The 23493-nt window shown below is 39.5% G+C and overlaps 1 protein-coding gene across 1 annotated transcript in view; it reads right to left on the bottom strand.

Annotated features, from left to right (window-relative positions):
• Positions 1-2877: 2877 nt before the first annotated feature.
• Positions 2878-23493, bottom strand: part of LOC111873384 — a 76506-nt gene continuing 55890 nt past the window's right edge. The window contains exons 2-4 of the mRNA XM_023868049.2: positions 6953-7095; positions 5032-5179; positions 2878-3079 (exon numbers count right to left, since the gene is read on the bottom strand). Of these exons, the coding sequence (XP_023723817.2) occupies positions 2878-3079; positions 5032-5179; positions 6953-7095 (493 nt within the window). The remainder of the gene's footprint in view (positions 3080-5031; positions 5180-6952; positions 7096-23493) is intronic.

Below are 23493 nucleotides of genomic sequence, written 5' to 3'. Positions count from 1 at the left end.
CCAATCAATAAATCCCATCCTATCTCTCTAAGATCCATTCTAATATTGTCCACTCACCCACGCCTTGGTCTTCCTTGTGGTCTCTTTCCTTCTGGCTTTCCACCAATATCCTATACGCATTCCTCGTCTCCCCCATTCGTGCTATATGACCTACCCACCTCATCCTCCTTGACTTGATCTTTCTAATTATACTTGAAGAAGAGTACAAGTTATGAAGCTCCTCATTATGCAGTTTTCTCCAACCTCCTGTCACTTTATCCCTCTTCGGTCCAAATATTCTCCCCAACACCCTGTTCTCAAACACTCTCAGTCTATGTTCCTCCCTTAATGTCAGAGACCAAGTTTCACACCCATACAGAACTGTGTAAGAATTTTTACAGATTTTAAAATCTTTCAATTACAATACCAGATTCTATATTCTTTCTAGATAAAAGCAACGTTAATTTCGTTCGTTTACCACAAACATTGTATAAGTTACAGCATTTTTAGTAACATGACGACAAATGTAATCCTCTAGAGCGGCGGGCATTTACAGCTTCCTACTATAACATCAAACGAATATTTATTCACGGGCGTTAATTTGGTAGAGTTCGCAGACACATTCCTGAAGTGTGTAAAAATACCTCGACTAATTACTGACATAACAGGAAAACTTGAATATACCATTAGAGATAATATTATTTGTTACCTTTCCTATACAATGCAGTTAATTTTGAATGGATTATTGTACAAGGACGCTAAATCACACTTTTATTTTAGATGTATTTGCCACATGAAAATTTCAAGACACATATTGCTTAAAGGCCTGACACATTTTTCGGGCGTACCTCGGTTAAGTAGGATATGTAGAACTGACGATGTAGGTAACCATAACATGCGTGCCACGTTTATAAATTGTTCACAAAATTTATTATTTCGAGGGTCGTACTTGTAGAATAACATTACGTGTTAACCGTGTGCCATGAACAATGTGACTTTGCCTAACAGCTCATTTTCGTTTGGAAAACAAGGCACTTGCTATCACAAGGAGCAGGTAAACTCTATATATTAACAAAAAGTCTACCCTTAAAGTCGCTGCAAAGGGTAATATACCCATCTTCTCTGTTCACATGACTATTCTCGCTTTATTTAAAACGTTTGAAAGCTCTCTAACACATAACTGTGTTAGTAGTTCGAATAATATTGGTTGCAGGCTTCATGATTTTAAATCGATAGTAGCTAAACTGGCAATGAAATCCTTCGAATTTTAGGGGATGAGAAGATTCGTTACCTGTTGATAATAGCCTGCTACTGCGTTCTATCCTGAGCCAGACCAATCAAGCCCATAATCTCATTACCTAGTTCTGCAAGAATGATACAATTATTATTAACCTAATATATTGTATATGCCCAAGCATCTCTTCAGATTTCCTTGCTAAAAATTTGTAAGCAAATCAGAATATTAATATACTGCGTGACTGATGCAGAACGCAATTTCTGTCCAATTGGAATAACTTGAAATATCTACCTCTCTTTCTAGTGTTAATACTGATAAGTACAGAGCTCTGATCTTATCAACTAGTTCAAGCACTTCATTGTTTTAGTATCTAACCTGGTGGCCGCTCCATAGCTCAAGCGGTTAGTCGCTGGCTTCCCACCGCGGCGGCCCGGGTTCGATCCCGGGTCTGGTCAAATGAGATTTGTGGTGGATAAAATGGCGCCACCAATTGCTCCATAATCACCCTCACCTATCATCTGGGGCTGGTACAATAGGCCAGAAGTGGCCGCAGTACACGGGACTTAGTCCCACCTCACTAGCAATAAAAAAAAAAACATTATCTAACCTTCACTTCGCCCACTGCGAGCTCCAGGCTCAGTGTGTCCAGGAATATCGTCCCAGCTTCTGACACTCCAAAGGAGAATGAAGTGGCCACATTCACATCGCGTACTGTCAGCCTGTAATCAGGAGATTGACAGAATTATCTCTCCAAATTAATCCGTGATCATCATTCTTAACATAAACTAACAAGAGCATACCACTAACAAGCGCAGTTTTCTTTCAGTAGCAAAGAAGAAAAATGCGAAAAAAAAATTAAGTTAATTTAAAGAAAAACTAATTGCACTATATTTACCCTTCCATGAGAAGAAGATAATCAACAAATTCTTTCTTCCATGGAACCTTAAGTTTTATTAATAGGTACGTAATCGTCCGGTGCTGGTAATTATCACGATGCAGCTGTATCTAGTCTATACCTTAGCAACCTCTTTCCTAAATTATATTTTAATGTTACAATTTAGCGACGCCCAGACTTCTGTTCCCTCCAGAATTTCCGACTAAAATGTTTTAGGCTAATTTGTTTCTTATTTAATACACTCACAGTTACTCCACCACCAAACAGTGATGCTTATTTGGAACTACGTTTCTTCTGAGGAGTTCAATCTTCCAAGATATAGAGCAGCGCTCTCTGTTGAAAATTAACCCATGTTTCAGGGGAACACGTCGCCTCCATCTTAGGGTCGAAAATTAGGCCAAACAAGAAATCAGCAAGCTCTGGTTGCTACCTGCTTCATGCAGATTTCTGGCTGGGCTTATTCTTCTACCCTGATGATGGAGGCGACGTACTGCACAGGGTTATTTTCCAGTAGACAGAACTCTTCATAACTACCACTGTGAGTACTTCAGACAATTTATTGTGCTGGAGGTGAATTTCACTAAAGGGGTTAAAGTTAACGCAATGCTTCACAAACTGGAACCTTGTAGTGAAAATAAAAACTTACTTAAAATCGCACATGCATACAATTTCAGTACAGCACGATGGATGAGAAAATTTTGTAAGAATCTGTACTGGAAAGTACAATGTAACATCGTCTTATTAAGAAGAAATTCAGTGTGCCTACTCACTGGATTTCTCCGTCGCCTTCGAAAGGGATGATATCAATGCCAATGCCACTGATGTTGTAATGCTCCAGTTGCAGATTTATTTCAGGAAAAGTGATGTTGAGAACAACTTCAAGTCCGACAAGCCCGAATGTAAATGTATGGACCAGAAAATCTGACAGTTTCGTAGAGTGTACTCCGTCCAGATTCACATAGTCCAACCTGAAAAACAAATACTTGTTGCCCAGTATATCGATGACAATTTGGTAGGAAAGTAAGGTGCAAATAAATTACCATGAAGACACAGACGTATGTGGGAGGGAAATATGAAGATGGATATTAGAGAAATAGGGGAGCCGGGATAGTGTAGTCGGCATAGCGACGGGATAAGGAATTGACGACCAAGGAATTGGAGTTCGAGTCCCTGTGAGGGAAAGAATTTTCACTTCTCCATGTTGTCCAGACCGGCTCTGGGGCCCAGGCAGCTTCCTATCCAATGGGTACCGAGGGCTCTTTCCCCGGGATTAAAGCGGCAGGGGCTTGAAGCTCACCACTCACCTCCAGTTAATGCCAAGGTAAAGAAACGTGGATCTATACAAACATTCACCCGTATTCTTCCATGGTGTAGTGTTTAATTAGTCAAGCAGAGGGACAACTTACCTTTACCTTCCTGGAGAAATAGGATGCGGTGGTAGGGACAACATTTTTGTGGCCTATGATGGGGACCATTGTGAACGCGCAATGAAACGTCGGGTTCCATAAAATGTTGGGAAATTCTTGAGTAGCTGGGCGACTGGTGGCCTCTCAAAAAGGGCTTAGCTCCATGGAGCTTGCGAGTTGTTTCGAAAGGAATTGTAATACATAAAGTGTATTCCTTACGATTTACTCTGAAAATAAGTTTAGTGACGAGGCATCACATTAAATTACGGAAACAACTAAGTGGCTAAATAACCAGACAACCAGCTACTAACCTATCTAACTAAATAATTGATTCCGTGGAGCAGAGCTTTCTTGATAAGCTTACATTCGCCCAATTAATCAAGAAATGCTCTCGCCTTACGGAGCTGAAACTTCATTATCAATTTTAAAAGACCCTGTAACTGGACCCTATCCTGAGCAAGGTGAATCCTGTCCACATTCTCTCATCTTACATGTTTAAATCTTGTTTAAGTACAAAATTAACACAGATATTGAAATAATTATTCTCATAACAGGAAATATCAAGAACATCTTCACATTTTTACTACGCCTCAAAGTTCCAAGTGATCTCTTTCTTTCAGGTTTTACAAAACAAAATCAAAGGACATAAGACGCAGAATATGAATCAGTGACCACAAGAATATTTTATTTCTGAAATGAAAATATGTGGATATTTCAAAAATATATATAATCCAAGACATGAATAATATTGCAATCTCGGAATAAATTTCATAGATAAATAATAATATTATTCTGATAGCGTAGATACGCTATCCTACATCAAACTACGCCGAATCTATGACTGAGACGTCACGTGTTCGAGTGAGCCATGAATTTTAAAACAGAACAATAATGGGAAGTTCTAATGAGGACTGTCTGAGCGAAAGATCTAAAACATTAATCAACAAGTTAGGAAACACGCATTTTTTTTTTATTCCTCCATGCGAAGCTCCTTCGGTAGAAGAGGAACAAAAGGTAAATATATATTTCCTATTAGATTTTCTACGCTCTGAGTAAATGACACTACAACTATTCACAGAAGATCCTGCTCCTATAAATGCCAATAAAATTAGTTAATAAAGAATCCTGGAACAGAAAGCAAGACAATAGCAGCAGGAAGGAAAAAACATTTTACAACCACTGACCTGTCACTCCCGACAGGTTTAGGTTTGGATTGTTTAACACGTGTATCGGAGTTATAGAAAACGTGACATCTCCAGCCAGCGTTATTACAATTTTTTCATCATTATTTTTGACAAACCATTAGATGTCCATCCGTACATTGAAAACTGGTAATTACAATTCAGATAGCGAACATCAGACCTGTTTCCGAACAGTGACATACTACTATTGCAGTTGAATATAATTCCATTTATTTATAATTCGATTAAATCTTATGAAACTAGAATGGAATACCAAGCATTTTGATATTTTCCATCTTGGAACATGGTTTTCAAATTTGCTGATCTACTTACAGTATGGTGTTCTTTATTTCGAAATATCCGATGTGGATGTTATCCTCGTAGTCAAAGGGATCCAGAGGTGGAATTCCGAGACACTCAGAACCGTCCCTTATGGCAGAAATTATGTTCTTCAGGATAGTATCTTCAAAAATCCTGGATTCTGGAATGTAAGGGGTAGCCTTACTTATGCTGCTGGCTTAAGTTTATTGCCAGTATTATAGATAGTTTAATCTGTATAGTAAATAATTTCTTTCCTAAATCTGAGGATAAATATAATCTACATATTTCTAATTACAATATGTAACTTTTTTTTTCCTTGGCAGTACAGCCCCAGTGGGCCTAGGCCTACCTCCATGAACTTCTCCGTTCACTTCGGTTTTTCTAGATCTTACACATTCGGTAGGACTCCTTGGGCGGGTGATCAGCTCGTCGCAAGGCCTCTACCTGTACACAAACACAGATAAACGCACACACACAAACTAAACATCCATGCCCTATGAGTGGGATTCGAACCCACGATCCCGGTTTCCAAGCGAGCGAGGACAGTACATGCCTTAGACCGCTCGGCTACCGTGACCGGCACAATATGTAACTAATAAGCATAAATTAACATCAATTAAATCAGAATTCATTCTGAACTCACTGCTGTTCATCTCTTCTCAGTGTGTTATAAAATACAAATCTTCCATAATAAAACATGTACAATTTTGGTTTAATGGCCCTGTTGCCTCCCGCCCGCGTCTTCCTTGGAGATAATTTCCACTTCTACCATGCCCTTTAAATGAGGGACTGGGGTTCTAACCCGTATAAACCAATTCAAATTATAGTTCACTACACTTTAATCTTTAGGCTCTACAATCTGGGATTGGAAGAGAAAAGGTTTTTAACTGAACGATAGAAAATATTTTCCGCGTTTAATCTTTTCTCAGTTGCATCATGTTTATAATTATGATCTGTGACTAATAATACCTAAGAGCTCATGAAATCGGTATTTTGAAACAATTATTGAATTTCTGGACATTATCCATCGTCCTCTTTATATTTAAAACGACGTTTCGGATATTACTCTGTCTTCGCCCTCAGATGAAAGCCTACTTAGTTTAGCCCCATTGTTAGAGCTAGTTCCTATCTCCGGATACTAGAACCAACACAAGGATTGTATACATAAACCAATCCGGGAGATAGGCACTTCCTCTATCGATTGGGCCCAACTGAGTATGCTTTTCACCTGGGAACGTAGGCATAGTAGCCTCCGAAACGTCTTTTCATATAAAAGGAGATCGATGGATGTCTCAAACGTCAATAATTGTATGATTTATTATTTTTATTGCCAAGAAAATTACTTTCAGGTAATCTAAATTCCGAGCGAAGTTAAAGGGTTTGACCTTACCACAGAAAAACACTACCTGCGCGGAAGACGTACAGAACCATTGAGAACTAGCATTGATACGCACAGCAAAATCTTTCAGAGCTCGGACTATGATATCAAGTGATGCTTCAGCGCAGAATAATAACAGTGTTAATGGAAATTTGCTGATGAGGACCCAATTGAAACAAAACAGCAATATATTAACATGTTATTCTAAAACCTGTTTCAGTCTTCCCGAATTATAAGTAGACAAGAAAAAAAAGGAGAGCTATCCCTGTAACAGGCCGTGAAGGCCCGTAGGGTTGTGAGACGTTGAGGGTCCCACACTATCTAGAGTCTAGATTCTAGACAATCGGCTCAAAGATGGCGGTAAGGTTGTCATCCTTACGCGCTTTACTTCCCCAGGAAAATTGTTTAATTAATTCCTGGTACTTATTTCTGTTAGAGGCTGAGAATTTTATTGTGATTACGAGAAATACTGAAACAAGTATGTCTAGAAATAAACTGCATCTCCTGCAAACAACGAGAACATATGTCTGCATTACATAAAATAATTTCTCTTACCTGAAGAGATAAGTCCTTCCTTTGAACTGCGATAAACTTTCAAGATATCACCTCGCACGCCATACTCGAAGCCCAGAGTCTCACTGAACACGATGACTAGAAGCACAATATTCGCCAAGTCTGATAGATTCTTCATAGCAGTTCTGATTAAATATAAAACAACTTTAGAGTGGAAAATGTAGCTTTTTAGATGTATATTAATTGTATATTCACATTTCACAGATATATTCTTATAAAGAACCACCTGTCATTTGATACCGAGACTCCCTCTGATCTCAACAGTTCACATTGTTCCAAGGATCACCTACCTGGATATGTAGTTACACTTACACAACTCACAAGACGAATTTCAGAAAAGAAAGAGATATGTTGTGTCAGCAATGAACACAAGCCTACACTGGCTCACAAATAAATTATTTCAGCATGTGAGACAGAGTTGATAATTAACTGCATATAGAATGTCATTCGTTTATGAACTGATACCAGAACTGGGTCTAAAGTGTCATTAATTGTTAGTATATCAAATATTTCAATCAAAATTATAGATAAAATAATTTGTGTCCTTCGTAATGGTTCCTTTCGAATGTTTTATTTGTAATTCCATTTCGATGTTTTTCTTCTTTGTATTCTTATCTCCTTTATATCTTTTTAAACTGTAATCACACAATCAAGTTCGTTCGAATTCCAATTGCCTTTCTTTCACAGTATCAGTATTGCGCAATCTTTTCAATTACGTAATATCCTTGTTCAACAGCGAGATTTAAATGCAAATAAAAGACACTGTGCATCAACGTTGATGACAAGTTAATGAATGGACTGTGACTGCAAACAGAACCCAGGGCATACTGGTAGGCCATCAAGACAATTCTGAGAATCATTATTAAATTCATTCATTCATTCATTCATTCAACCATTATTAGAGGGGGTGGGTTTCCCCATGCACTTAGACCAGTTATTGGTTCATTGTGCGTCCCCCTTTAATTTCTACTGTCGCCATACCCTTCCGATACTGGTGCTCGTTATCAGCCCCGTTCAGCCAGCGAGTCTGGCAGTGGTACCCGATACTTCCCCATCTACCGGAGGCATTGGAAACTACCTAGGCGGAAACTTTGCCTAATTTTGTTCAGAGGTCTCCTAGATACATGAGGATCTTTTGCGGGACCCACAGCTGAAACTCCCTCCCGGAGGACTTGTTCCTGAATTTTTCCGCCCTTAAAAATTCCACGACCTCCGCCGGGTACCTTGAGTCATGAGATGGAAACGTTACCCCTAGACTACGGAGGCCGCTATTATTAAATTAACTAAACTAATTAATTAACTAATTAGGCGTAGCTTGAAGAATAATATTAAAATGGTTCTTGAAACAAATGATATGTGATGATGTGAATTTAATTTATCTGCTCTGGGATAGGTCTTTAAGCGAGCTCTTGTGGCCACGGAATCAAGCTTTCGGATAACGTAACAGATAGACGTCTCTTGCCTATGTGAGAGACTGTTCGCTTCTTCCGAACTCTGGTCCATCCTGTCACTTCCTGAAAAACATCAATTCTCACGTGCGTTCTTAGATGCCGATATTTGAGAATAAACCACATAATTGACAGCAGATAAACGTTCACAATGCCCTGAACGTTGGAACTTAAAACGTGACAATCAGAGAAGTGCTGTTATCTGATCCGATAAGAAGTCACACAGTACACAGCAGAACGAGTGTCCACATTCAAATGCAGAAAATACACGAACGTTGTAAATGATTACTTCATACTGTATTTTCTGAAGATAACTGTTTGTATCTCAAACGAGATTTCAAGATCTGAGGCTATAAAAAGTTCTATCTTCTGGAGTGTAACACCTTGTAGTCCGTCGAAAGTCAAACGACGTTTCGAAGGAATATCTCGCCTCCAGAGTTTGCTACCTTTTTTATGCCGCTTTCTTGCTTGGCTTATTCTTCTACTCCGCTGTTGGAGACGACAGATTCCTCCGAAACGTCATTTGACTGTCAGTGAACTGGAACAGCATTATATCCCAGGAGACAGAACACTTCTAATGGGATTGACTACCACAAGTAAATTTGCATTAAAGTTCCGAATATAGGACGCGCCATAGCTCAAGCGGTTAGTGGCTGGCTTCGACTGCAGCGGCCCGGGTCCGATCCCGGGTCTGGTCAAGTGGGATGTGTGGTGGATAAAGTGGCGCTGAGGTAGACTTTCTCCGAGTACTTCGTTTTCCCCTGCCAATCTTCATTCCACCAACTGCTCCACAATCACCCTCACCTATCATCTGGGGCTGGTACAATAGGCCAGAAGTGGCCGCAGTACAACGGACTTAGTCCCACCCCACTAGCAATAAAAAATAAGTTCCGAATATGCATGCATGTTTAATACAAACTTTTGAAAAAGGTTTGGTTGCTGAATTTCATGAATGAAGTTTCAAGATGGACTCCCATCGGGCTCTCGCTGTGAGGTCACAGGAGACATGGCCTAACTATAGTATCAGACAGGAATCCCGGTTCGTGACGGTCTTCAAATGATGGGTCACCATACCTCCAGGATATGAAGTCGTACTCGTCATAAGCATTATGAATTTCATACAGCTCAGAAGCACCTGTGAGACAACAACAGTACGGATATAACCCGACGTGTGAAATATAATTCAGTATAGGCTCAGACGGGGCACGCATTAGAGTGGTTGGCTGAGGCACTATGCTACAAGCCGGAACGTCGCGGGTTCGATTCCCGATGTCATAGGGTTTTTCAGTTGATCTATTTATTCCAGCCGCAATATGGCCTGAGGTTGACTAAGCCTCTAACAGAAAGGAGTACTACGAATCTTCCTGGAGGTAAAGGGCGACCGGCGCGTAAGGCTGACCTCACCGCCATTTATGAGCCGATTGTCTAGAAAATGTAGGAGCCGTAACGTCTCACACCCCTGTGGACCTTCACGGCTCGTTTCATGGAAAGTTTACATTTTTACCTGCACAGCCCCATACTACTGAATGTTTGTAGATACGAAAATTGATATTTCATAAATGAGAGATATCGGAAACATAACATGAACTGGAGAAGAAATAAACTTTCATTTTCTGCATCATGGTCTGTCTTGTTGGAAGAATTGTTATCCGACATTATCAGTGGCGGAGGCTGTATGCTGTGTAATGACAGGATGATTAGTGAATGATGAACTAGAAAGGATGTAGAAGGAAGAGAATTTTACATTTTCATTGTCCTACACCGGTTGCGCCTGAATGAACTCAGAAAAAACGCGAAACTATTCGGTCAGGATAATTGGTGCCCTTCTGTGTTTCGAACCATGCACTGTCCGAATACAAGTTAGAAACTTTACTGCCGAAGCCGGATTGTCAGATTGTGTTCCTCTCGAGAAGTCTGACAGTCACTTATAAGGGACGAAGAATTTCCTGGCTACTTGAACAACAATTATATTGTTAAGCGTCTATGCCCATAATGACAGTTATCCAAAGATTTTTAACACTGATAACATTTCCTACCAGGTTTACATTTCGAAAGAACAAAGATAAAAACAAGGAAATATCTGAGGTTAATTTGTAATAGATAACGGTAAATTTACAAAAATCCTACAAGTGGATACTAAATTCGACAGTGCAATTTTAATTTTGCAAATGCTGTGAAAAATTGCAACGCTATTTTATATTTTATTTTGTACTTTATTTTTTTGTGATATTCGAACAAAACATCCATTTCATTGTTATTTCTACTTATTAATTTTTACAGTAGAAATTACTTTAAATTAAAATGCACCAGATTACAAACGTGCAACACACTGAAATGAGTTCGGAAACTGGAAACAACAGTATGGATTTATAATTAACAAAGTTATCTGTTAAATTAACATAAATTGTAAATTTGCGTTGTTAAATATCGCGGGTTCGATTCCAGTTGAGACCACTGATTTGTCAATTGACCTAAACCTTCCACCCAACCCCTCTTATAGTTATGGGGTCGAGTCAGCCTCTAACGGCAATTATTACCGGGAATCTTCCAGGGTGTAAAGGGCGACCGGCGCGTGAGGCTTGCGAAACCTCACCGCCTCTGTGTCGATTTTATAGAAAATGTGGTAGCCTCGACGTCTCCACGGCATGCTACATGGATAGCTTTACCTTCTTTTTTTACCTTTTAGCAATCTCATTATCTTTTCCATTTTCATCAGCATAAGTGGCGCTAGTATGAATGGATTATTACTTTAAAACTGTTAACACGCAGAGAAGTCAGAAATGCCAAACCACTACATCGAGGCTAAATCGTACTGAAGGAGAATGAGGTGCTGCAGGAGAAGTTGCCAAAGACTGCAATCATCTGAGAGTGTCAAACGGATAATTGATAAATCCAGGAACACAGCTCCATAATACGATGTTCAGGTCTAGTGAAGACGACAGACAAATAAAGCATAGATTGTCGCCACAAAGAAACCGCCCAAAGCTTTTCAGCAAACTGCAACCAAGTACAGTATATATATATACGAAAAATTCCCACAAAATCAATACTTCACTTTGCCATGAAAATACAAAAATTAAAAATATATGTCAGGTAGCGCTGGCTGGCGGGTGAGTAGCAGGTACATGACGCAAGAGGAAAAGTTACATTCTATTATTGACTGGGAAGCACACTCTTCTTCAGAGAGTAATGATTTGTTGTCATATGACAAGTTCATACTTCAGGGGGTATCATTCACTCATGCAGCTGAGCCATACTTGAGAAGCTGCCAATTGTCCAGCTACTCAAGAACTTCCCAGCATTTATGGAACCCGAGGGTTTATTACCGTGTTCACAAGAGCTCTCCATTGGTCCCTATCCTGAGTCAGATAAATCCAATCCATACCATTTTGACATACCTCTCGAAGACCAATTTTAATATTATCCACCCATCTACGTCTTTGTATTCCAAGTGGTCTCTTTCTTTCTGGCTTTCTCGCCCATATTCTATATGCATTCCACTACCCCTTATTCATACTACATGTCCTGCCCATCTCATACTCCTTGAATTCATTATTCTAATTATACTTGGAGAAGAGTTCAAGTTGTGAAGCTCTTCATTATGCAGTTTACTCCAATCTCCTGTAACTTCCTCTCTTTTTGGTCCAAATATTCTCCTCAGCACCCTGTTCTCAAATACCCTCAGTCTATGTTCCTCCCTTAATTTCAGAGACCAAGTTTTACACCTATACAGAACCACAGGCAAAATTATAATTTTGTATATTCTAATTTTTATGTTGTTGGTCAGCAGACGAGAAGACATGAGGTCCTGGAGTGAATGGTAGCAAGCATTACCCGAGTGCAATCTCCCCTTAATTTTCTCCTAAATCAGGTTTTGATTCGTCATAGTCGTTCAAAAATATCTGAACTATGCCACATTTTCGAAACATCTGTTACCTAATTTTATGTCCTTATTTTTCCCTGCATTTTGGAGACGAGAGAGTTACTTAGTTTTCTCTGTGCTTACTTCTAGACCAACCTCCTTACTAGCATCAATTAAAGATTGTGCGTTTTTCTTTGTGGTATCTACATTATAATCCAGTAGATTCACACATCGGCATAGACCAACAGCTGATGTGTCCCGCTCAATATCAGTCCTACCTGGTTTTCCTGGGCCTTCCTAATGATATATTCTAAAGCAAAGTTGAAAAGGAGGGGCGATAAAGCATCTACTTGTTTTAGACCATTCTGGATAGGAAAATTATCAGACAAATATTTACCTATACGGACTTTACTATACATTTCGTTTTAAACACAATTTAATCAACCTAACTAGTTCATGGGTGCCCCAAACTCGGTCAGAATATTGTACAATACTTCCCTTCTATCTGAATCATAGGCTTTCTTGAAGTCTACGAACTACTGATGTACTCTATTTTTGTACTCCCATTTTTTCTCCAGTATTTGACGAATGCAAAGACCTCTTCAGTAGTTCATCTGTCACGTCGAAATCCATAGTGATGATCTCACATTACTTCATCTGTGTAAGGACTTAACATTGAGAGAAGAATATTGGATAAAATTCTGAATGAAGTTGATAGCAGTGACATCCCACGTTAATAACTACAGTCAGTTTATAGCCCTTCTTGTGGACCGGCACAATAATAGACTCTTCCACTGATCAGGCAATTTTCCCCTATTCCAAATATACCTGTAATTCATTAGCTTATGGATCTTAGAACATAATTTTTCAATCTCCTGCTTGAATCAGTTCTGCCGCAAATTGGTCACTACCTAGCGATTAATAACTTTTCAATATTGCAATAACAATTTCAACCTCAAAAGGGGCTACGATCAGGTACTAACAGCTCAGCTGTATGTATTTCTATCTTATGTCCAGTCAATAACTGAAAGTAGTAGTTCTTCTACATATTCAAAATGTTGTGGGAATCTGCAAGCAGTTCACCATTCTCATCCTTCACTAAGTCACCTATCGTCTCCTATCTATCAAAATATGGTCAATTTGGTTGTGCGTCTTCCCATCAGAGACGTCCAAGTAAATTTATTAATGTTATGATGTGAGAACATTTTACTTTTGACCGTAAGATTTTTGGATCTGGTGATGCTTATTACTGTAATTCCATTATTATTACTAATTTCGTGTATATGCTATATGCTTCAGGAGGCAGAGTAAAGCTGTTCCTGTGCACCACACTATGAAGACGGATTTGGCACTGGAGCTACACGTCTAGCATTCTTGACTTCGACACTGGATGGAGGTGAGTAGCCAGGTTTAGGCTTTCTCCAATGGGATGGAACTTCTGGGTCTCAATGAACAGAAAGCTGGGTGGGCATGAGAGCCGGTCGGAAAGCTATGGAGAAAAAAAAATCTCTTTTCCCTTCCGGGAATCGAACTATGGCTGTCCAGCCCTTAGACAGTTTCTACACTGACTGAGTTATCACGGCTCCTGCCTCAGAGGACAATGCAGACTATAATGGCCTAGTAAGCGCATATCTCAGAGAGTAGTTTAGGATTTATTACCGACTGTCGTGTACCAGCTTCAGAGGCTAAGATAGTTATTATTAAGGACTGGCAGATACAGGTCTCAGATTATGAGACTTGCTTTACAAACAATCACAGTCCAGCTAAAAAATGATCTGGCATTTCAAATGAATTCAGTCTTGTTACTCCTGTCTCTCTGAAAAGCAGTTAATTCCATAACGTCATATAATATATTGGCTTCCCACTCCGTCACATGCAGTCACGTCTGAATATGACGTCACTTGCTTGCTTTCAGCCAAGAGGACGTGGCCACGTGATCCCTTGGTGCCAGCCGTAGAACATCTTAACGTCGAGGAAAACTCTACCCCCTCACTCTCTCCTTATATATAAAACTTAACCCGAAAATTCGGTATCACTATCGCATAAATCTGAATCTCGAGGGGATCACAAGTGGGGCGCCTTGCATCTAATGGCTTTTAAGTCAAAGATGCTCAGTTCTCCAAAGACTTTCATAAAGGAAGATATACCAAACAAGAAGTGCCACAGGAGCACCAAAATGTTTTAAAAACGATCCTTCTAACCTTCAGAGAATTCACAGTCTGCATTATGATTCGTTTTGCTGTTAAGAATTTATTAAGAACTGAATATGCCTAAACTGTGAAAAGAGCAATGTTAGATTTCAGTTTTAGGCACAACCAGATCAAATGCCAGTATTACTGGTAACTTACGGAGATTTCAGTGACACGTAAAACAGAAACTATATGGGACAAAATACTTCATGCCGAAAAGGTGATTGTTTATATATGAACACGGACAAGTCTGTACATTTGGATTAAGCTGTATTTTTTATATAAATCGGACATTCGAAAAGGCTATTTTGGCGTTGTTGGAAAGCAAAATTGCTAAAGTAATCCTGTTATCTTCACCACGTGTGTCCTTTCCGCCTCTCTGGCCGCTTGTAACAACACACGACCCACTGAACGTAAACCGTAGTTGTATTGAATTTCATACGGGGAAATTCATTAAATTTTTTCAAAATATTGATATGATCATAAGGCTGCATAACGCAGTCGGTATAGGAACTGGTTACGGAACGGACGACTGAGGGATCGGAGTTCGAGTCCTGGTGAGATCAAGAATTTTCTTTTCTAGGCGTCCCCCAGACAAGCCCTAGGGTCCACCCTGCCTCCTATTGAATGGATATTCTTTCCTTGGAGTAAAAAAGACCGAGGCATGAAGCTGACCGCACACCTCCAACTGGTGACGATATCAAGAAAACATAGATCTATACTTCCACCCCCCATACGTCTTTCTTTGGAAGTGTTTAATTATTTAAGCACAGAAAGTACTAAGAAAGCGACATATTTTACATGGAGTAAAAAGTTTTCCTTCAGTCTCACGGTTTCAGAGCGCTGAAACCATGACGCTATGTGTGCATTTCGTAACTTGTTGCCATAACTACGACTTCGAGACATACCGCTTACACAGAAATGTGCTGTTCTTTTGCTTTAAAGTTGTACATCCTTTCAGTAGCGAACAGACTTGGTATTCCACTTTAGGAGCCATAATAGCTCAGTCGGTATAGATACTTGCTAAGGGACTGACGGCTGGAGTTCGATTCGCGGCAGGAAGAGGAGATCTTTCTGTTCTCCGCAGTGACCAGCGCGGGTCTGTGGGCCACCCAGCCTCCTACCCAGTGGGTATCGGGGGTTCTTTCTCCAGGTTAAAGCGCCAGGGGCGTGAAGTTGACCACTAACCTCTACCCAGTGTCGAAGTCAAGAACGACAGAGCTACACGTCCTTTCACCCATATGTCTTCACGGCGTTGTGATTTATTGACTGAGTACAGGGACAGCTTTGCCTTTACGCAATCCACTTCGCATCAGGAATGACTGTACAGCTTAAAGGTTTCAATACTACTTTACGTTAATGACCTAGACAATATTACACTGATGGTTTGTTACTCTACTGGCCAATGTGACAGGATGTTCTCACTGTTTTTCATTCTTGTGGAAATACTAGAACGGAATTATTTATGACATATATTTCCTTAACTGTTAGTAGGCAGTGAATAAACAGAGAGCTGTGAGTGCCTGTATTCATTCACTAATCCTTCTAAGTCTAAACGAGAAAATTGTTTTATTAACCGCCGTAATAACCTCGTATCTATGCCGGAAAAGCGAATGTTTAATGTACATAATGTCACGCGTATTTGTGTGACTATAGACGGAGTATGGATCGGTAATTGGATTTACTGAACACTTTCAGATCGTAACTATAAGTAACCATAGCACTATCGCTGTTACTCAGCAGTTCAGTACAGCACGAAGTAAGTTTTCTCAGTCTGCTGTGTTTTCACCAGTCGTTGCCTGGTAACGGCTTCAAACGCGGACTTTCTCCTTGCTCTGGATTCGCGAAATTGCCTCAGCTACCAGTTTCTAACAGCAACAGCCCACAACGACTGAACTGCAGTTGCCTGACTAACTCAGTAGCTCACCAAACAATTCCTAACTTCCCTGCACTGCACTGGACTGCACTGTACTCTCACTAATTGTCCTGCGCATAACATTTTGGCACGGACCGCACAGAAAACACTATTACTCTGTTACTTGTTAGGAATCTGTTGCCTAATAGCGGGCGTTCTTTACAGAGTCATTACTTAGCAACGGGTCTGCATGATACATTTTCTTAAAATAATGTTGGACCTATTTACATGTAAGGTTACACCAAATCGATTAATTTTTCACATTTCGTGTAATCCGTCGAAATGTATTTCAACAGTTGTAAAAAATTCGTAGCTGGCTTACATGTAGAAGCAACCAGAAGCATAAATGGTTGAGGAACTATGCTACAAGCCAGAAGGTCGCGGGTTTGACTCCCGATGAGGATACTGGATTTTTCAATTAACCTAATCCTTCCAGTCACTATGGTCGACTCAACCTCTAACTAAAATGATTACCAGGAATGTTCCTGAGGGTAAAAGGCGGCCGGCGCGTAAGGCTGTCAACTTCACAGCCATTTGTGAGCCGATTGTCTAGAAAATATGGGAGCCTTGACGTCTCACAACCCTATGGGCTCCCACGACCTTTTACAGGAACAGCTTTACTTTTTAATCTTACCTTGCACGTAGAATCAACAAGTAATTTAATTCTCAAATATAAATGAGAAAAACTTTGTTTCACACACACAGCTCGCCACAATTAACGCTACTGTGATGCTATTTCCATACTGCAGTTCTGTGTACAGAATGTCTAATACCCATCCATTTCACCTCGTTTCATTCCTATCAACGCAACTTGTGTTAACCAAATTGTGTTTCATAGCTTTCTCGTTCACATCAACACTGAATATGATGACACGACAGCATGTACAGCCTGTTCAAAAACAGGACTTCATTTTAATCTTTGAGTGCTCAATACTTCTTTGTTTTCAGTAGGAATTAGAGAGTAATTATTATTATTATTATTATTATTATTATTATTATTATTATTATATTGTAGCATATAAACTGTAAAGTGGGCATGCACTGTCTTCGCTCGTTTGGAAACCGGGATCGTGGGTTCGAATCCCACTCAGGGCATGGATGTTTAGTTTGTGTGTGTTTTTTCTGTGTTTGTGTACAGGTAGAGGCCTTGCGACGAGCTGATCACCCGCCCAAGGAGTCCTACCGAATGTGTAAGATCTAGAAAAACCGAAGTGAACGGAGAAGTTAATGGAGGTAGGTCTAGGCCCACTGGGGCTGTAGTGCTAAGAAAAAAAAACTGTAAAGTGACATGAAAATACAGGATATAATTACAAGCAAAAGAAGTTACATCTCATGACTTTAAAGCACGAGAAAATGGGTCAAAAATGTATTTTCTCTCTCTTGTAGGGCATTATTTGTATACCAGAAGACAGAGCTCCTTAGACTCAATGCTGTAAGAACACGTTTCGAGCCTCACAGATAATATTCAAGAGTTAATTACTGATAGATTTAGGTTTAAAAGACAGCACACATTATAATTGTCAAAAAAGTGTCATAAGTGTTGAAAGGGATAAATGTTCAGAATTTAAGAAGAATTTAACTCATATTGCACTATCATCATGACAATTTTATACGTTTAACTCTTATACATTGTTCAGTAAATTTATTTTTCACTGAGAAAATTCACTGAAAGTCATCTGATATCGAGAAAGCAGTTGGATAATAATATATTAATAACAACATTCAATAAGATATTGTTTAAAGTTATTAATAAATCGGTTTTAAAATAGAGTACCAGATATTGCAAAGAATGTGTACTCCATTGGAAAACTCCTTTCTGCTTTCACTGATGACAATCAGAATATACCCCGCAAAAATTCAATTGGGTTGAAACCTGATCAAATAACCATCGAATTATTTGTGTTATTTATTTTCTGTATCCAATACTGTGTCATGAGTTACAGGTAAAGGCAAATATATCCCTGTGACTAACTAATTAAACATCACGCAATGAAGACATATGGAAGACTGGATATATATATATCCACATTTTTGACCTCGGCAGTAGTTAGAGGTGAATGGTCAGGTCCATGCTCCGGCCGCTTTACCTCCAGGGATAAGAACCCCCGTAAGTCATTGGTTGGGCCCCAGAACAAGTCTGGACGACGTGGAATTGAGAAAATTCTTGCCACTATTGGCACTCGAACTCCGACCCTCCGGTCGTCAAACTCGTATCAAATCGCTATTAGATGATGATGATGATAATTACATATTAACGCCGACGACAATGATCACGATATATTCATCAGAGTGTTTATGCTCTGAAACTACACAACAGTCTCACACTGGGGATCTTGCAGTCAGTATCACAAACCACATTTATTATGATTTTAAAAACTGTGTTATCATTCTTGAGCTCGTAAGGTCAAAATCAGGAAAACGGATAATTATACTTGTAAACATACATGACAGATTGACGTAGCTAGAACAGTCTAGAGCATTGTTTCCCAATTTAATTCGGCCACGGAAAACTTTCAGGCTCGAAACATTTTTAAGGAAGGTTTAACCTCTTCACAGCTTACCATTCTTGGACATCTTTATGATATGCCATTATTAGATGCTATTAATCTCTTCGCTAGAAGGAAAACAGCGTCGGTAAACAGTCAGAGAGCCTGTTATATATATAAGCACACGCATATGTATGAGTTTGTATGTGACTGTACACGTGGTTTTAAGGTGTACAATTTTTAATTTTATGGTGAATAAGAATACAATTTGTGTCATGTTATTTTACCTCAGCTGTCAGGTGGAAATATTGCAAAAATAACAAAAGAAAGAAGTTTCAGAAATTGGAAATGAAATCTCGCAACTCTTTCACCAGTGAACTCTTTGATCGAAGAAAAGGCTGGGTTCGAAGGGGGAGAGAAAATATACCGTCGGCTTCGAAGGAAGAGAAGGAGTAAACACTTGCCCCTCCCCGCCTGTGATGTTGAAGCTAACAGTTCGTCCCCAACCGGTGCCGCATTACCGGCCTGATGAATGACAATTACGAGAGCTCAGAACTTGCCAAATGTTGCAGAAGGTAGCGCTGGAGTCAAGACAGCAGCTTTTCGGCTCGAGTAAAGCTAAGAAGTGTGACAGCGGGTTGGAGGTGAAGCTAGACGGGACTGCTGTCACGTCCTAGAAAACAGCGACATGGCAGCTTGTTGCAAGTTCGATTCAATGTTTGCACCATTTGTTTCCGCCATCTTACTTCGTTAAACATCCCTCTCGTACAGATAAATTATAAACACACAGCTCTTTCGTCGAAGAACATTCCATGCAGGTTCACAGCTGGCAAGGAAGTGAGACCTGTACGCATTCTAAACCTTTGCACTACATACGTGTGAGCAGTGGGATTCTTGCTTAGGCCGCTTTACCTCTGGGTAGAACCACAGGACTATTCTAATAGTAACATAATCATTCACTCACTCACTCGCTACTCAGTCCCCCTTAAACGCACGCACTCACACACACACAGAGTAGATTACGAATCGGTCCTTCCCCAGAATCTTTGCTTAGGCAAAAGGTACTAAGTTGTTACGACACGTTTAGCTTTAAACTTGAAATAACAGTCAAACTAGGGGAAGAATGAACGCAGATTCCCTCCCCCACCCCCTACCCCCGCGTGTTCTGTTCCAGTCCTTCCAGGTGTCACTCGTATTCTGGCTTTTGTTCAGGCAACAGTCTCGCTCTCTCTCTCGCCCCTTGCGTTTTGCTTTGCTTATTCCTGTTAACGGAGTGGAGGTGTGAACTGTGGGCAGGGTGTGGAAGGAGTGAACCTTAACCAGCCCGATCAGTGTTCATCCTTTCTGTAACCCGAGTGCACGGTTATCAGTTCAGTATTCCAAGTGTTTCTGCAACAAGCGTAACAACGGGAGGAGAGGCAATTTAACCTCTTCAGTGATACGTAAAAATCAGTACGAACACAAATATAGAGTTGTTACTAAATTCAGGATTCAGAGAAGGGAGGACGCGTTAGCACACAGTTCTTATATCATTTCCGTCGAGGTGAGGAACAGAAATGTCGCGTAGCTCACTTTATGAATTTAACAGCAAATGATCATAGAAACGAAAAACCGGTGAATGTAGATCTCTTGTTGCAAGATAAGTACATAATATCTTGCAAGAACTACTCAATAAGAGGAGAGAAGTAAACAGAAAATAGCATGGCTCTCTCATTATGGGATGTAAGTTACACACACATCTTATGTGACTGTGAGGCTATAGGTTATTTAAGATATCGCCACCTGGTTTAATTCTTCATGAAACTTAAGCGACTTTTATGACGTCCCCGTAAACAAAGTCCTACATTTCATTCGAAGTACTTCGGTTTCCCCTGCCAATCTTCATTCCACCAATTGCTCCACAATCACCCTCACCTATCATCTGGACCTTGTACAATAGGCCAGAAGTGGCCCCAGTACATGGGACTTAAGTCCCACCCCACTAGCAATAAAAGAAAAATAATTCTATATTGTTATAGGTTTTGATATACCAACATTTCTCTCTACTTGACGACCCGTCTGTGATGTATGTGAACAAATGGAATCTCAGCTGGTTAATGTTTTCTGTTTTTGTCTGTATCTGTCACTACATACTCGTACACATATATTTATTTTAATAAGGGTGTGGATATGACTTCTGTGCTTTTATAAACCATTTCAAATTTTACATGCATTAAGTACGTAAGCGGTAAATTTCTATTGTTCCGTTACTTTGGGACATAAAAACACGTTAAGAGGAAGGAAGGTTCGCTTGAAATCGGGAACATAATGATTTGGAAAAAACTAAAGAAATTTGGATCTGTTTAGATAAAATTGATATTCTTACGGCAAAATATTATTAACAGACGTTTCTATAATTTATTTGATATATTTTATGACATTTTATTTATCATTTATACAATTTTAGTTTCAGCACAAGACTTAAAAGAAACTTTCACAAATTTATAAGATAATTTGGAAAGTAGTGAATAATGTATTAAGACTGTGACGCATTTCGAATATAGTGGAAAATGGGCAGTAACAATTGGTGAAATTACTTAGCGTTGAGAAAGAGGATTATCGATTTTATTTGCAGTATTAGAAAGTAACGTCTTCAGTCATTTTTTTCTCAAGCATGGTATTTAAAATTTTTTTCTGTACTCTTTATATGCTTTGCTTATGGTCATAAAATGACAATGGCAACATTTATTCCACAAATAGCCTAAGTTTACTTTAGACAAAAGAATTTTCTCGAAAACAACATTGTATTTAATCGAATTCAGTGCCGTATTCAGAGAAATTAGTGGCTTTTAATGCTTAATTATTAACAGAATACCAAAACGTCAGTTGTCATGTGATCCCGTGAAGTAGCGAGATCACTAGCCCAGTTTACTATTGGGGTTTGAAGCTTCGTATCCCACTAGATCACGTGATCTTTTGCAGCAAGATGTTAAGAAGACAGAAGCAAAACGTTTCATGATGACTGCTATTATTTCTGTGTATTCGTTTACAACGTACAGAAAATAAACAGTAGAGAGCTAAGATAAGCGGGAAGAAAATGAAATGGAAAGGATCTTGAAACACGATCATCATCATCATCATGTCCGCGTTTCGAAACGAGCATCTGAATACAATTCTAGAGCGTTATCGCTGTGCTAATCTGGAATTATTGTAACTCATGTGGTGTTTGCATCTCTGCTACTAATAAGGGTTGTTCGCTATGCACTCTGAAATGCCTATGACTCGGGAGAATATGATTTATTGTTTTAACGGGCAGTGCTTTAATGCCTAATTGCTAACTATCACTCTTCTTTTCTCGCTTCGTTTTCCTTTCAATAATTCACCGTTTTATCTTTCTCTCCTTTCCAATATTTCATTCCTTCTACTTTCCTCTTTATTCTTCTTTCCTTTACATATTTTCTTTATTGCCTGAATTGATTATGTACCCCGCAAAATACTGGGACTCACTGTCGAAGGTTTGAGTGTACTCAAATACTCGTATTTTTCCATCCGTGAATTTCGTCCATGACAGAAGATCCCAAGGGAGGAGCCGATGACCTCGTGGGATGGTTCATTAGTATGTAACAGACCGCTACCCTGGTTTAGTCTTTTGCTCGTGTTGATGCCAGATTGACCAATGCAAAGTGTTAATTGTCATGTGCATGAGGGCGTGAAAATTTAAATTCGAATTGTACTCTCTCATTAGCTAATAATGTGTAATGACGCATAATTCCACAAGACTGTCATGTGAGACGCGCCAGGCGAGCTCTGGGCATGGGACGTCCCAGTTCAATTTAACCCACGTCCCAAACGCCACCCTGGAGCTTTCTTGACCGTCTTCAGGCCTATTCCACACGGACTGCAACTGTGGAGAGCATGTCACACGCGTGAGGGACATTCTGAAGAGGAAACACCCAGCGTACGTACAGGGATGTATTAACGTTCATTTCAGAAACAGTCACTGTTTGACATCTCGTGCATTGTTAGGAGAGGCTTTGTTATGGTGGAAAAGCGAATAAATTTCAAAAGAGGACAGTAAGAGATTCTTTATTAAAATGCACAAGAATTAATTTCAGAGACAATCACGTTAAACACCACATGCCATATTTGTCTCATCTCTGTTACTGTGACTATGGGCGTCTTCGGTCTGTGTACTGACACTCGAGAAATCACAGAAGCCGACAATCGACGATTTCCTTGCCCTACCCCTTTAGATGCATAGAAACCTTTACATGGTTNTTTGTGATGTGTTCGTATACGAGTATTAAGCCTCTGGATATTCGCAGAATGTCCTTGGTCTGAAAATAATACGAATTCATATCAGAGCAATTATTATTTACAGTTGGGTTGTTAGCTATAGTAGCAAATTAACAAGAAGATTCCATAAACTGACTAAGGCTCGGTTGGGAGAATACTATGAAATGTTCATAATGGAATACAAGAAAACTTGTTATGGTTATGATAGAGGTTCATGTTACACAGATAATAATATGTAAATAAAGAATGTTATTTCATGTCAGGAGGAATACCTTACTATAAAACGACCTTTAAAGCCGAGTCAATAACATTCTGATAACTGTTTCGAGAGTTGTCTTTCTTACAGAA

This window comes from Cryptotermes secundus, unplaced genomic scaffold (assembly GCF_002891405.2).
Source record: "Cryptotermes secundus unplaced genomic scaffold, Csec_1.0 scaffold22, whole genome shotgun sequence".
Classification (NCBI taxonomy): Eukaryota; Metazoa; Arthropoda; class Insecta; order Blattodea; family Kalotermitidae; genus Cryptotermes; species Cryptotermes secundus.
This window is presented reverse-complemented; position numbering and strand designations above follow the sequence as displayed.